The sequence below is a fragment of the Pipistrellus kuhlii genome, unplaced genomic scaffold (genome assembly GCF_014108245.1).
Source record: "Pipistrellus kuhlii isolate mPipKuh1 unplaced genomic scaffold, mPipKuh1.p scaffold_m20_p_30, whole genome shotgun sequence".
NCBI lineage: Eukaryota > Metazoa > Chordata > Mammalia > Chiroptera > Vespertilionidae > Pipistrellus > Pipistrellus kuhlii.
In genome coordinates this window covers 223562-237399 of record NW_023425530.1, presented here as the reverse complement: position 1 = coordinate 237399, position 13838 = coordinate 223562, and the positions used below count along the sequence as shown (strand labels likewise).

Below are 13838 nucleotides of genomic sequence, written 5' to 3'. Positions count from 1 at the left end.
AGGTGCAAGAAGGCATGACCTTCACAACAGCCCTGGCGCCACCTCTGTTAACTCCTACCCTGGTGCTGTCAGTGTATTGGGTCCATTTCTAGGAACTTCCATCTAAAACTTACCAGGGGCCTATCTCCCAACCCTACGTGGCCTGGTCTTGATCTCAAGCCAGAAAAATGACCCTGTGCTGTGGGTGCGGGAACATCATCCTTGGCAGCATCCTAAACCTGATGCTGTGGCCTCCACCTGCCCCACTTCACCCAGGAGCTGGAAGGTTCCAGCAGGGTGAGTCACCATGGAGCCACCAGATTCTGAGACTGCCTTCAGCTGGGGGGATGGGACAGGGCAGGGGATAGGAGAGAGGCAGCAGGGCCTGACTTGGAGGTGTGGTGGGAGGATGCTCCTTTATAGGGAGGCTCAGGGGCCCCTGTCCCCGTGAATCCAGTGGGAACTCTACATGAGGGCAGGGGCCCCAGCTTCATGTCCCTTACCCTATCACCAAAAGTGCACACAGTAGGGTCCCTGCCCTCCTGCCAGCCATCGGCTTCCTGGGGTGACCCTGGAGACACCAAACAGCCTGTCCTCCAAGCAGCCCCTCCACCTCCCTCAAAGGGGAATTTCCAAGACCATGTTTCCCCTTACTCTGAGCAGCTTCCAGACTAGCAGGCCCAGGAAGGGCATTGCAACACCAACGAGGAGGGAAGTCCCCAAGTGTCCTCTGCCTATCCTTCAGTTCGACATCACTGTCCCGGGTCCTGTCATCCTTTTTTTTTTTTTTTTTTTTTAATTTTTTACAGAGAGGAAAGGAAAGAGGTAGAAACATCGGTGAGAGAAAAACATCGATCAGCTGCCTCCTGCACACCCCCTACCGGGGATGTGCCCACAACCAAGGTATATGCCCTTGACCGGAATCGAACCCGGGACCTTCCAGTCCGCAGGCCGATGCTCTATCCACTGAGCCAAACCGGTTTCAGCCTGTCATCCTTGTCTCCCCAGCTTGCCTGTGCCTATCCTGGGTTGTGGCCACTCCCAGATGTCCCTTTCTCTAGGGTCCCACCAGTCCTAGCAAATGTGCTTGTAGGCCCTGTGGTGACACTAAGGCCCTGAGATGTCTGGGGAGCAGGATGGTAGGAAAGGACATGGCCTGCCCCACTAGCTCCTGAAGGCTACCCCTCCTGCCTACAGTGGGATCCAATGCCAGGAGCCACCATGAGTCCACCAGCTGCAGGGGGATGGTGTCTCTCAACCAGTGTGGGTCAGCTTTCCACACTTTGGCCAGGGATCAGAACGTCTCCACAGTGAGGTAGAAAGAGTGGTCGGCCCATCTGTCAGAGGCTAAAGAAAAAACACTCATTCCTGAGGTCTGCCTGCCAATGGTGGCCAAATCCTTCCAGGGTCCTCTGAGGCCAGCCAGGCAGCGCCAGCCCACCAGCTCTGACAAGGGAGCACGACCATGTGGGGGCAGGAGCTTTGGCTTCAATAAGACCGCAGGTTGGTTATCACCTGAGGCCCTGGACCAGCACTTAACACAGAACAGGACATTGGCCCCAAAAGGCTTCATCCATTTCTGCAACTTTTGACATCAAGGGGACGTCACGTGGCCCTGGACACAGATTCCTCCTCAGCGGTCTCAGTGAACTCTGGATTTCAATCTAGGTGGTTCTGCCCCCAGGTACTCTGGGCCATGTGTGGGCACATGGGTCATCACAGAAGGATGCTGCTGGCATTAAGTAGGGACTGGGGGGCAGGGATGCTGCTCAGCACCCTACACTGCCCAGTACAGCTTCACCCCAGAGTGTGATCCAGCCAAGTCTGCCCACACGGGCTCACAGCACCGGCAACAGCTGGATGGAGACAACTGGGTTCCCCTGCTTGATCTAGAGACAAAAGAGAAGCAAATTAGAAGGCAGCATCTAGACCTCACAGATTAAATCAACCATAATAACAGTGTGTCGGGGCTTCTGTTGTCTGCTGTTTGTGTTTCTTGTGCAGAAGTTATTATCACAGGGCGGAGAAGAAAGAGCACCCATTCATGGGCCTGTCTGCCTCTTTAGGGCCCCCAATGCAGGCAACTAACGGGATGGTGTTTCCCAGCACACAGTACCTTCAGACCTGCTCTGGCCAGCAATAGGAGAGAGGCGTGCACCCAGCTACCCAGCCTGGGCCCTCTCTGAGCTAACTACCAGCTTCAGGACATAGCCAGGGACCCTCCAATCTGACCTTCCCAGAACCACCTGCGGGTGGGGAAGTGACTGGGAATCCCAAGGGCAGAGGGGAGCTGCTGCAGGGTGTGTGAGTGGTTCTGCGAAGACCCTAAAACCCTTCTCTGGGGTGTCAGGGTGCTTTGGCCAAATTAGATTGGAGCAGGGATACCCCCTCATCCCTGCCACCCTCCAGGCTTCCACAACTGCCTGGGCAAGAACAGTTGACCTGGCAGGCCTTGGTGTTCTGGCTGAGGGCTGAAGTGATTGCTGCATGCCCAGCCCGGCAGGAGAGAACCAGGTGTGGCAGGTTCAGAGCCCTGGATTTTGGGTGCATGGGAGACACTGCTGAGGCACTGCGCTTTGAGAAAAGGACACAGCCACCATGGTTGACAGGTCCTCTCCGATGAATGACCGGCTGAGCCCCTTGTGCCCAACAAGCTGGCTGCCTCAGCAGGGTCTTCCCTCAATACTGGGGTGCCAAGTCATTCACTGTGGAGGGCTGTCTGAACATGGGTATTGAGCAGCATCCCTGGACCCCACCTTCGTGGTGCGAGGAGCACCCCCAGTGTGATAATCCAGATGTCCCCAGACTGCCCAGTGTCCCCTGGGGACAGGATTGCCCGGGAGAGATCCAGCTCAGGGAAGGCAGCTCACATTCTAGGGAGGCAGGCATGTTACACCAACATGTGATCAATATCGGGGAGCAATAAGAGCCCTAAAGAAAAAAAGCAAGGTGAAGGGAGGCGGGGACAATTTTAGCAGGGTCAATTTTAGCAACCTGGTGAGGGAGGAAGTCTGTGAGGGCTAAGTGTGAGTCACAAGACGGAAGCTTTCCCAGCAGGGGCCAGGCAGGTGGCTTTCATCAGGACCCAGCATCTGCCACCCTGGGTTGGGGTCCAGCTCCTGCACATGCTGACCAGCAGAATTCAGGCTCATGGATGCCAGCCCATTCGTTTTTCCAAACTGGTTTTTGGCAATCTCCTTATTTTAAAATGCTGACACCAAACTTAAACACAAATGGAAACCTTGATGGGCCAAACTGCATCGGAGAGGCCATCGTGAAGCTCAGCCTCCGCTTTGCCTGCATGATTGCATTAGTCCTGGAGTGTGAGCTGAGAGCAGAGAATTCTACCCAGCTGCCTCTCACACAGGCAGCTATGCTGGGCTGGAGTGGAGCGGAGCAGGGGGAGGGGGGTAGAAAGCGGGGGTGTCGAGGGGTAAATGAGGTAGGTTGGCCCCTGCCTGGAGCACTGAGGCAGGGAGAGGACCCATGGATTGCAAGGGCAAGCGAACTGGGACTGTGTAGGTCAGTGGTCGGCAAACTCATTAGTCAGCAGAGCCAAATATCAACAGTACAACGACTGAAATTTCTTTTGAGAGTCAAATTTTTTTAAACTTAAACTAGTAAAGCCACTTCTTCAAAATAGACTCGCCCAGGCCATGGTATTTTGTGGAAGAGCCACACTAAAGGGACCAAAGAGCCGCATGTGGCTTGCGAGATGCAGTTTGCCGACCACGGGTGTAGGTGAACATCTGTCCTTTGCAGCTGAGAGGACTTCTGCAGGACATGGACAACGGAAGGCCAGGTGCCCGACCCTGAGCCGGGACCCAGAAAGCCAGAAGGCTGGGTTGTGGCTTCAGAGCCCAATGAAGTTGCAGCCGCAGTCCAGCCTCTTCCCAGCTGGGCCACCTCTGGTGAGTCGGTGAGCTGATTGCCTTCTCTGCACCTCATGTACCAGAGGGGGCACAGCTGGTGACTCCCCCATACACACCTCTATGCTCACGGCCTATGTTGAAGGCTGGGAGTTGAGCTGTCCTGGCTGGCCACAGGGGAGGGGGTACTTCCGTCCTAGTTTTGGGTGCTGGGGTGGGGAGTGGCCTCGGTGCCCTAGGGAGAATGAGGAGGGGACTCTCGGGCCTGTCCTCCCTGGCACTGGAGGCTGAAAGCCTGGCCTGAGAGCTATAAATAGCATCTGCAGAGTGGCACTGCTGCTGTGCCCACGATCCTGTGTATGAGTCAGCCTGTCCCAGCCTGGGATGACGCCTGCAGGAGCTAGAAATCGGCCGGAGGCCAGAGGCCCAGCCCAGCACCAGCCGGTCACTCAGGAGATGAAGGCAGGCAGGCCGTTAGTGTGGTAGGGAGCTGGGCTACTGATTCAGCCCCTGTGTGCCCCGTAGCCCCATGTGGATCATCCCAATTGCTCCCCAAACTCTGAGAGGCCGGACAGCAGTGATCCTTGTTCACAGATGGGGAAGCTAAGACTCAGAGGGGCACTTGGCTGGGACGTGGTGATTCAGACCAGAAGTCAGCATCTGTCTGCCCACCGGGCTGCCTCCATATCTGGCTGACAGCATTCTGAGATGAAGGGTGGGGCCAGTCCACCCTCTGAGGCACCCCACAGGGGGGAGGACAGGACAGAAGGGAGGTGTGCAGGGCTGGGAGGGGATGGGAAACGATGAGGACTTTATTCATGAAGACACCTGAATGCCAGGCAGAGAAGCTGGACCTGGACACGGAGGCAAAGGGAGATAGGACCGGCGTTGGAGGAGGCGAGGCTTGTGTTGAAGGCTGGGGGTTGAATGCCAGGATGGAAGAAGGCTGCTGGGTGACCCTGGGGAGCCAGAAAGGAAGCTGGTGAGACTGTCCAGGTTGGAGAGGCTGGGGACGCAGTGGAGAAGTCGAGTCTGGAGAAATGGGGCCCTTCAAGCCCAGAAGAGTCTGCCTGAGCCAGAGCCACAGAAACAGTGGGTCAGCAAGAATCAAGGAACCAAGAACCAGAGGGACTCTTTGGCTTCAGCTGACCATCTGCTCACACACCACATGGTGGGGAGCTCACCACCTACCAAAGAGCCTCTTGCATCTTCCAGCTGATCTGACCCCAGAAAACCGCTCCTTGTGGGACCCTGGTGTCCGCCTCCCCATCGAGGGCCCCCTTCCTTTAACAGGCCTGGTACTCGGGGCTGCCTCACACCCACCCTGGCCTGGCCGCTGCCCTCCAAGGTCTGGTCTCCTCTGAGATGAGCCTCTGCTCCTCCTGGTGGGTCTTCAGGAAGGCAGGGCTGATGGCATCCTGTGAGCTTAAACGGGCACACAGTCATGTCAAATGCAGGGACACTTCTGAAAGACGCACGTTTATTCTCAGTTACATCTTGGAGGAAGATATTTTCATACTAGAAAACCAAAAAACAATCCATTCCCCTGAAGCCCCTTTGTTCACTTTCCACCTTCAAATGGCTCCAGCAGATCCATCAAGGGCCCACCTGCCATTCTCCCGCCCTGGTGGGTTGCCCTTAGTTACCATCCCAGGTGGAGGTCCTCTTCACTTCCTTTCTGTCTCCTCCTCCAACAAACCCCTGCAGTGGGGGATTGGTTTCCAGTACACCCCATTGCCCCAAGCCCTCTGGGGCTCCTTCTATCTTCTCACACATCTATTTATTGTTGTTGTTGATTTAATATTTTTTATTGATTTCAGAGAGGAAAGGAGAGGGAAAGAGAGAGAAACATCCACGATGAGAGAGAATCATGGATTGGCTGCCTCTTGCAAGCCCTCCAATGGGGATGGAGCCCACAACCTGGGCTCGTGCCTTTCACTGGAATCAAACCTGGGATCTTTCAGTTTGCAGGCCAACGCTCTATCCACTGAGCCAAACTGGCCGGGCTATTTATTGTTTTTCTTTTAAATTTTTGTTGAATTTATGGGACAACATTGGTTAATGAAACTATATAGTATTTATTAGTTGATTGATTATTTATTTATCCCACCAAAGTACCTTTTCTGGAGCCGGTCCCTGGGCTGCACCAGGACCCCCACCGTCCCCAGGGCGTGCCCCTTACACAGTTCTGCCAGTGGCCCTTTCCTTTTGTCTCCGGGGTGACTTCCACCCTCTCCCCTCCATGCCCAGGACCTGGTTTTCCGAGTGACCCTGAGCGCGCCCGCTCCCACTCAGGGGTCCAGAAGCAGCAGACCCCACCTGCTTTGCACCCTGGCATCCTGGCATCCTAACGCTTTCCCGGGTGTGCGCGGGAGGGAGTCCGGGCGGGGCTGCACGCTCTGGGGGCTTGGCGGGGAGGAGGGGGAGCGAGCTGGGGTCCAGGGCTGGGGGCGCAGGGTGGGGTCCGGTGCTGGGGGCGCGGGGTGGGGTCTGGGCTGGGCTGCGCGCGCGGGCGCGGGGGCGCAGGGCGGTGGTGACCTTGGCCGGGGGCGCGGGTCCCCGGGGAGGGGCGGAGCGCGGCGCCCGGCGGGCGGGCGGGGACGGCGCGGGCACGGCGGCGGCGGCTCGGGCGGGCGGGCGGCGGCAGCAGCGGCGGGCACGCGGGGGGCGGCGGCGCGGGAGCGGACACGGAGCCGGCCAGCAGCAGCGGCGGCGGCGCCCCAGGGACCAGCGCCCAGGTAGGCGGCCGGGCCGGGCCGGGCCGGGGGGCCGGGGCGTGGGCCTGCTGCATCCCACTCGCCTGCCCGCGGGGCCCTTCCCTGCGCGCATCTCCTTTGTCCGAGCCCCACCCTCGCGGCCGGCCTGAGGGGCCGGGCCCTCCTCCCGGCGGCCCAGAACCGGAACCTCTCCCTGTCCACTGTGCCCTGGCCGGGCCGCCCTGCGCTCCCACCTTGGACAGCTCCCCTCCGCGTCCTCCCTGCCCCCACCATACCCACAGGGCTCCCCCGCGGCCGAGCCAGCCCCTCTCCAGCCCTCCCCAGACCCTCTGTCTGGGTTGGCCGTCCCACTCAGCCAGGACCCCTCCACGGGGAGCCCCTTGGGCCCTGGGCCTGTCTCCCCCCACCAATGCCCGACTAGCCCTCTGGTCCTCTCCACCCAGTCAAGCCCCTCACTCAGGAGCCTTCACTGGTCTGGCTCCCTCCCTTCCTACTTAGATCCTCCTCTGGCCAAGGGGAGCCCCCGGGCTGCCCCCCTCACCCCCCCTGAGTGTGTCTCTCCTCTCTCAGCGCCCTAGAGCAGGCCCTCTCCCACCAAGCCTCCCCAAAGTCCCTGGTTAGACCCCTGGCCCCACCCCCTACCCCCAATTTAGGCAAGTACCTCCCCCAGGCCCTCCCCGGGGTCCAGCCTGCTTTCTTGCATGTAAGGTTGCTGCATCTTCCCCCATTGGGCTCTGGGGACCTAGGGCTGGGCTGATTCCCTCCTGGGGAGTCTCAGGGTGGGTTGCTTTGCATGGGAGGGGGACTCCCAGCTGTCAGGCCACCCAGGGCCAGTTCAAATCCTGCTCTGCTCTGCCCCCTCCCTGCTCTGTGACCTTGAGCCAGTGCCTCCCCCTCCAATCCTCATTGCCTGAGACCCCTCCCCCACTCCTGCCCCGCAGGAGGTGAAGGTGGTTTTCAAATGAATGCCTGGCATGGACTAGAGGTGATCAAATTGGGGGTGGGGGGAAGAGGAGGTCCTATTCAGAGATCCCAGGCCCCAGAGGGGCCTCTCCTGGAGATACCTTACTGACTGGCCTGCACCCCTGCCAGGGGGTCTGCACCCAGGGCAAAGCTGGGGCTGGGTGCGGGGCAGCAGAACCGATTGTCACTGGCCACACCAGGTCCCCAGGCCAGTTGTGGTGGTGCCTGGCTGCACACTGTGTACCCATCCAGAAAGAGCAGTGTCTGCAGAGCTGGCTGGCACCCCTTGCCAGCCCCCCACCGAGTGTCCTCTCGTGTGGAGCTCTGCCATGCATGTCGCCACGTCACCAGCATGCCTAGCAGCCAGTCATGAGTTGGTACTGCTAAAGCTCCTGGAAGTTTGGCTGGCACAGAATTTATGGAGTATGTGCCGGCTATTAGTTTTTCTGACAAACCTGGTACTTTTTGGTCATTCAGAACTTGCCTGCCTTCCTAGCCCACTACAGGCCAAGTGCTTCACACTCTGAGCTCCTGCGATCAATAATCCTGACCATCCACCCTTATCGAGGGTTTCCTTGTGCCAAGCACTTGCATAAGGGCTTTCTCCAGCTTATCACACCCTCTTCCCTGCAACTCTGGGGAATGGGCACTGAGTTTCACGGAGAAAACTGAGGCTCAGAGACACCAAGTTACCTGCCCACATTCCTGCCATCAGGCTCACATCATCGGGCCTTGTGCGCGCGCGCACGCGCGCGCACACACACACACACACACACACACACACACACACACCTCTAGGGAAAGTAACTTGGCTGAAGGGAGGAAGGAGGAAGGGATGGGGTCTCTCCTGCTCTTTATAAAGAAGGATACAGATGCTGAGCCAGGCCTCCTGTCTGCCATCCCCGTTCTAGGGCTCCTCCGCCTCCATCGCTGCAGGAATTCGGGGTTGTGACTTCCCAAGGCTAATGGGCCTCTCTGAGCTCAGGAGAGGGAGGGATGATAAGAGGACCCCCTTCTGGGAGCTTTGTGCCTGTGGATATGGATGTATTGGGCCTGAATGGGAGGCCACAGCGGGCAGACCATAGCCTGGGTGCAGAGTTTAGGGAGCAGGTATTTTCTCTCTTTGGCCTCGGTTTTAATTTTCTCATCCCCCGTCTGGATGTGCATCCCTGCCTTTTGGGGCTGCTATAGGGCAATCGGTGTCCTGATTTGCACATTGGGATTCTGGAGCCTCCAGCATTAGGATCAAGCTTATGGCATGAGGGCAGGAGAACGGCTTTAAGATGCGGGTGCCCAGGGTCATGGCCCTGGCCAACTGATTCATCATTTCCAGGGCTGAGGCCCTGCAAGCTGCATTTGAAAGATGTCCCACAAGGTTGAGGAGCCTCTGGGCTGATGGGAGAGCAGGGAGCCTGCGATTTTTGGAGAGGGGCACCACGTCAGCCACTTTGCAGAGGGGGAAACTGAGGCTTAGCAGATTGCCCAGGTCACACATCCAGGCCTGCTGGCTTGCAGGAGCCCACGGCTAAGCTGAGAGGGAAAAGCCCATGCAGCCAGGATGAGTGGCTGGGGGAGCATGCATGTGGGACAAGGAGTCACCTTCACTTCCCTTCCAGCCCAGAGTCCCCTGGGAAGTAGCTTAGGCCCCAGCTTCTGTTGAGGGGAAGAGCAGAAGAGGGGGCTGGCTCTGAGCCTGCGCGCAGGGCAGAATTGCAAAGTCAGCTAACCCAACCAGAAGGGCCTTCCCAGGACACAGGAGAAAGGCCGCCTCCTCTGAGAAGCCTTCCCTCCTGCCCCCAGGCCTAGAGCTGTTCCCTCCAGGCCAGGTGGCCTTTTGCATCTGCCACTCCTCTCTGTACAGGGTCGGCCTGGGGTATTGGCAGCTGGCAGGAGCCCTCCTGGCTCCGACCTCCACCCCCGGCGCGGAAGATGCCTGAGCAGAGCAATGACTACCGGGTGGTGGTGTTTGGTGCGGGCGGCGTGGGCAAGAGCTCGCTGGTGCTGCGCTTCGTGAAGGGCACATTTCGAGACACCTACATCCCCACCATCGAGGACACCTACCGGCAGGTGATCAGCTGCGACAAGAGCGTGTGCACGCTGCAGATCACCGACACCACCGGCAGCCACCAGTTCCCGGCCATGCAGCGGCTGTCCATCTCCAAGGGCCACGCCTTCATCCTGGTCTTCTCCGTCACCAGCAAGCAGTCGCTGGAGGAGCTGGGGCCCATCTACCAGCTCATCGTGCAGATCAAGGGCAGCGTGGAGGACATCCCGGTCATGCTGGTGGGCAACAAGTGCGATGAGACGCAGCGAGAGGTGGACACCCGTGAGGCCCAGGCGGTGGCCCAGCAGTGGAAGTGCGCCTTCATGGAGACGTCGGCCAAGATGAACTACAATGTCAAGGAGCTCTTCCAGGAGCTGCTCACGCTGGAGACACGCCGGAACATGAGCCTCAACATCGACGGAAAGCGCTCCAGCAAACAGAAGAGGACAGACCGCATCAAGGGCAAATGTGTCCTCATGTGAGCCTGGGATGCCCCCCTGCAGACAGCCCCTGTCCTGGCCCCTGTTCCGGCCCCACGCCACCCCCACACCATCCTGCAGCCACTGCCTTCTCCTCTCTCCCCATCTTCCTAATTCCCTTCCTCTCTCTCCTTTTCACGTCCACTTCTCTGCCATCAGCCAACATCCCCGATGGGGACACTGAGGCCCTGGTGAGCCCTGCAGGTCTGGGGCTCCGTCCTTCTGCCTTCTGCTCTGTCTCTCTGCCCCCACTCCTGTCTGTGACCCCCCAAAGCCAAGTGCTAGAAATGGCCCCCTTGATCGGCACATGGGAAAGTGGGGAAGCTGTCTGTCCCTGTGGGGACCGAGGACACTGGATTTTCCCACCTCTGCCTGTCTCTGTTCCTCCCAGGACCCCCATTTCTGGTCCTTTCCTTTGGGTGCCCCCAGCCAGACCTGTGCCGCCCTACCCATTAGATCACTGTGACCTTGCTGGGAGGGACAAGTGGAAATGCACAGGAACCTTACATTTTGTTTTCTCCTACTTGGTGTTTAACATACACTCCTACTCCCCACCTCCGTCCTTCATGACCTCTGGCCTGTGCTCCCTGTCCCAGGTCCTTGACCATGTCTCTCTCCACAGTTGGGGGGGAGTGGCTTGCAGGATGGACCTCAGGCCATCAGGCAATAACCACAGGGCTTGTGGCCGTGCCCTGCCAGCCCAGAACCCCACTCCTCTCCCAGCCTGGGCCTGGGGTGCAGGCAAGGGAGGCCCAGGACTGGCTGATGGCCACAGCACAACTCGGGGACTGCCAGGTGTAAAAATGGGGGGGCTTTTCTGGACACGGCCTACAGAGATTGGCACAGCGCATCACCACTGAGCCCTAGGCAGGGGTCTGGGATGCTGGGTGGGTGCCTAGGGCTCTGTCCAGAGGGGTAAGGCAGAACCCTGCCTAGCCCACTTCCTCCCACCACCTGTACCCCGGAGAGGGGGACCCCAGGAAGGCTTGTGTCTTGCAGTTGGGGTGTCTCTGCAACCGTGAGATTCTGAGCGTTTTGGTGTACGAGTCTAGGTATCTCCACACTCTTGGGACTGTGTCTGACGATGACAGGCTAGGGTTGGGGAGTGACCATGGGATGGTGCATTTGTGCAAATTGCTGTGTAGGGGCCAAGGTGTCTATATATGTGTCTGTGTGTGCCTGTGTGTCTGTGTGTGCCTGTGTGTCTGTGTGTGTGTGTGCCTCTCACTGGGGTGGAACGTGCATGTGGCAGTCTGTATATTTAATAACATAGGAGCGGGTGGTGGCGTTGTTTACAGGTCAGGGTATTTGTGATGTAACAGCATGAGTGTGGCTGTAAGTGCCTGTGTTTTCGGGACTGAGTGACGTGATTTATTGGGGAGAATCTGTGAACCTGTCTTGTTCTCACTGTGTCTTACGCTATAGCAAGGTGACTCTCAGCTAAAAAAACAAACAAAAAAAACACCTGTATCAGTCAGCTACTTCTACATAACAAATGACCACAAACTCAGCAACTTGAAACTATACACATTTATCATCTCCCAGGCCTGGCTTAGCTGGGCCTTCTGTTCGGGGTCTTCTGAGGCTAGATCAGAGAGCTGCGCAGGCCTCAGTCTCCTCTGGAGGCCTGCCTGGGAAGCACCCGCTCCCAGCTCCATGCTCCTCTGCAGCTGGCAGTTCCCTGCAGCTGCAGGACCCAGCACCTCAGCTGCTCACTGGCTGTTGACGGGAGTTGCCCTCATGTTCTTGCCCCACGGGCATCTCCCTGGGCCTCTTGCAGCATTGGGTGCCAGAAAGCTGTATGTGTGTATGCTTGTGTGCTTGTGTGCACTCTGAGACTGAACTGTGTGTGAGAGAGAGAGAGAGAGAGAGAGAGAGAGAGAGAGAGAGAGAGACCACATAGGACTATTGAGAGACTGTTTGTGTCCAACTTAATGAAAGAGTGTTTATTGTTCACGTGACTGCTTACTCCAAAATGCTATGGGACACACTATGAGAGAGAGGGAGTGTGTATGTGCGTGTGCGTGTGTGTGTGTGTGTGTGTGTGTGTGTGTGTGTGTGTGCAAGCACACACCTGTGACTGCCAGGCACATGGATGAGCCCACGGAAGAATTGGTGGCATTCTGTCTGATCACAGCTGAGTCTCCTTATCCTGTGGTAGGTCCAGGGCCCACCAACAGCTGGTGTTGCTCCCTCCTCTGCCCCAGGAGTGGTTCCTGGGCCTTGAAGGTGCCTGAGTGGGTGAGGCTGGGCACTGGGTCTGCGGCCCTTTCTCAGGGACACACCCTGATAGCACAATCTCCCTGGGGCCCCGCCCCTCCAGGCTTCTCCTGCCTCAGGCCCTGCCCTGCCCCTGGGGTCTGAGAGGCTCTGCGGCAGGAGGGGCAGAGCCTGCCCAGGCTATCGGCCTGTCCTGCCTGGGTGTCCTTGAGTCTGGGGACCATGCCAGGCCATGCTTGCTGTAATCCTGTTTCTGCCCGTTCTCCCCCTGCATGTGTACCCCCACCCCCATTGTGGGGTCTGTGTAGTATTCGCTCTAGAAATAGTCTTTCCTGCAATAAAGAAGTGGATCCTACATTCCCACCCGTGGTCCTTCTTTGGGGGGGTCAGCTGGCCATCTGTAAAAGATGAGGACATAAGGATGGGGAGGTGAGGGATGGAAGGGGTGAGGGACGGGGTAAGTATGGGGATGAGGAAGGGAGGGGCTGAGAGGTGGGCAGTGAGAGCCGGTGGGTGGAGGGAAGAGAGAGAGGGGATGTGACAGGCGGAGAGGGCCGGGAGGAAGGAAGGAGAGGCAGGAGCAATCTGGCCCAGGGCTTCCGCCTGGGCTTGGAGAACACTGGCCCCGTGTAGCTCTGGCCCAGGCTCCTCTGCGCACGTTAGCTGGGACACCTTCCCTGGACTTCCTGAGAACGTGGGCAACCCCGCTGCAGGGCTCACAGAGCAGGTGAGTAGGGGTGCTTGCAGATGCCCGGGTAGGGAGGACTGAGCAGGGAGGAACTGCCCTCCTCCTCACCCCCTGCACCTGCCCCATGTGACTTCTCAGCCTCCTTCCCACCCATTCAGACTAGGCCAGGCAGGTGTCTCCGCGGGAAGAGGTAAAGTCTATTCAGGGAGAGACACCATCCATCCATTCATTTGTTCACTCATTCATTCATCCATCCAATATGTAATAGGCCTGGCCCTTTCCTGGATATTTTTTTTTAAAAAATATATATTTTATCGATTTTTGTACAGAGAGGAAGGGAGAGAGATAGAGAGTTAGAAACATAGATGAGAGAGAGTCATCGATCAGCTGCCTCTTGCACACCCCCTACTGGGGATATGCCTGCAACCAAGGTACATGCCCTTGACCGGAATCGAACCCGGGACCTTTCAGTCCCCAAGCCGACGCTCTATCCATTGAGCCAAACCGGTTTTGGCCTTTCCTGGATATTGGACACAAAACAATGATTAACTGAAACCCCAGAGCCCCTGCCCTCTCAGAGCTTATAACCACCTGGAGGAGAGGACATCCCCCATGCACACACCGAAGAACTGAGACGGGTCATTTCAAATAGCCTGTTTCTCTGAAAATAGACAGTGTCTTATATTAATTTTTGCTCCCAAAGATGCACTAGGTCTTATTTTCAGGAGATATCTTCTTTTTCCATGAAAAAGAATACGGTACACATTTATTGTTAAATGAAAATAAAGGAAATTTATTACCTGTATATGATACGGTAGTACGGTAGTTGTCAACACAAACCAGACAAACTGTGAATCCTATAGTATCAAGAATTTACTC

The 13838-nt window shown here is 57.5% G+C and overlaps 1 protein-coding gene and 1 long non-coding RNA gene across 2 annotated transcripts; one reads left to right on the top strand and one right to left on the bottom strand.

The window, feature by feature from the left end:
• Nucleotides 1–1479: 1479 nt before the first annotated feature.
• Nucleotides 1480–6437, bottom strand: LOC123653305. Its single transcript, XR_006743035.1, has 4 exons — nucleotides 6102–6437; nucleotides 5166–5273; nucleotides 4677–4807; nucleotides 1480–1868 (listed from the first exon to the last, which is right to left on the bottom strand). It is a non-coding gene; the product is annotated as an uncharacterized LOC123653305 (long non-coding RNA).
• A 97-nt stretch (nucleotides 6438–6534) lies between these two features.
• Nucleotides 6535–12626, top strand: DIRAS1 (DIRAS family GTPase 1). The gene is made up of 2 exons (XM_036459837.2): nucleotides 6535–6586; nucleotides 9390–12626. Exon 2 carries the CDS (start codon nucleotides 9458–9460, stop codon nucleotides 10052–10054), a length of 597 nt encoding a protein of 198 aa, XP_036315730.1. The 5' UTR covers nucleotides 6535–6586; nucleotides 9390–9457; the 3' UTR covers nucleotides 10055–12626.
• The last annotated feature ends 1212 nt before the right edge of the window (nucleotides 12627–13838 follow it).

What these genes read in the sequence shown, in the direction of transcription:
- DIRAS1 (XM_036459837.2), top strand. Translation starts at nt 9,458, where the DNA reads ATGCCTGAGCAGAGCAATGACTACCGGGTGGTGGTGTTTGGTGCGGGC.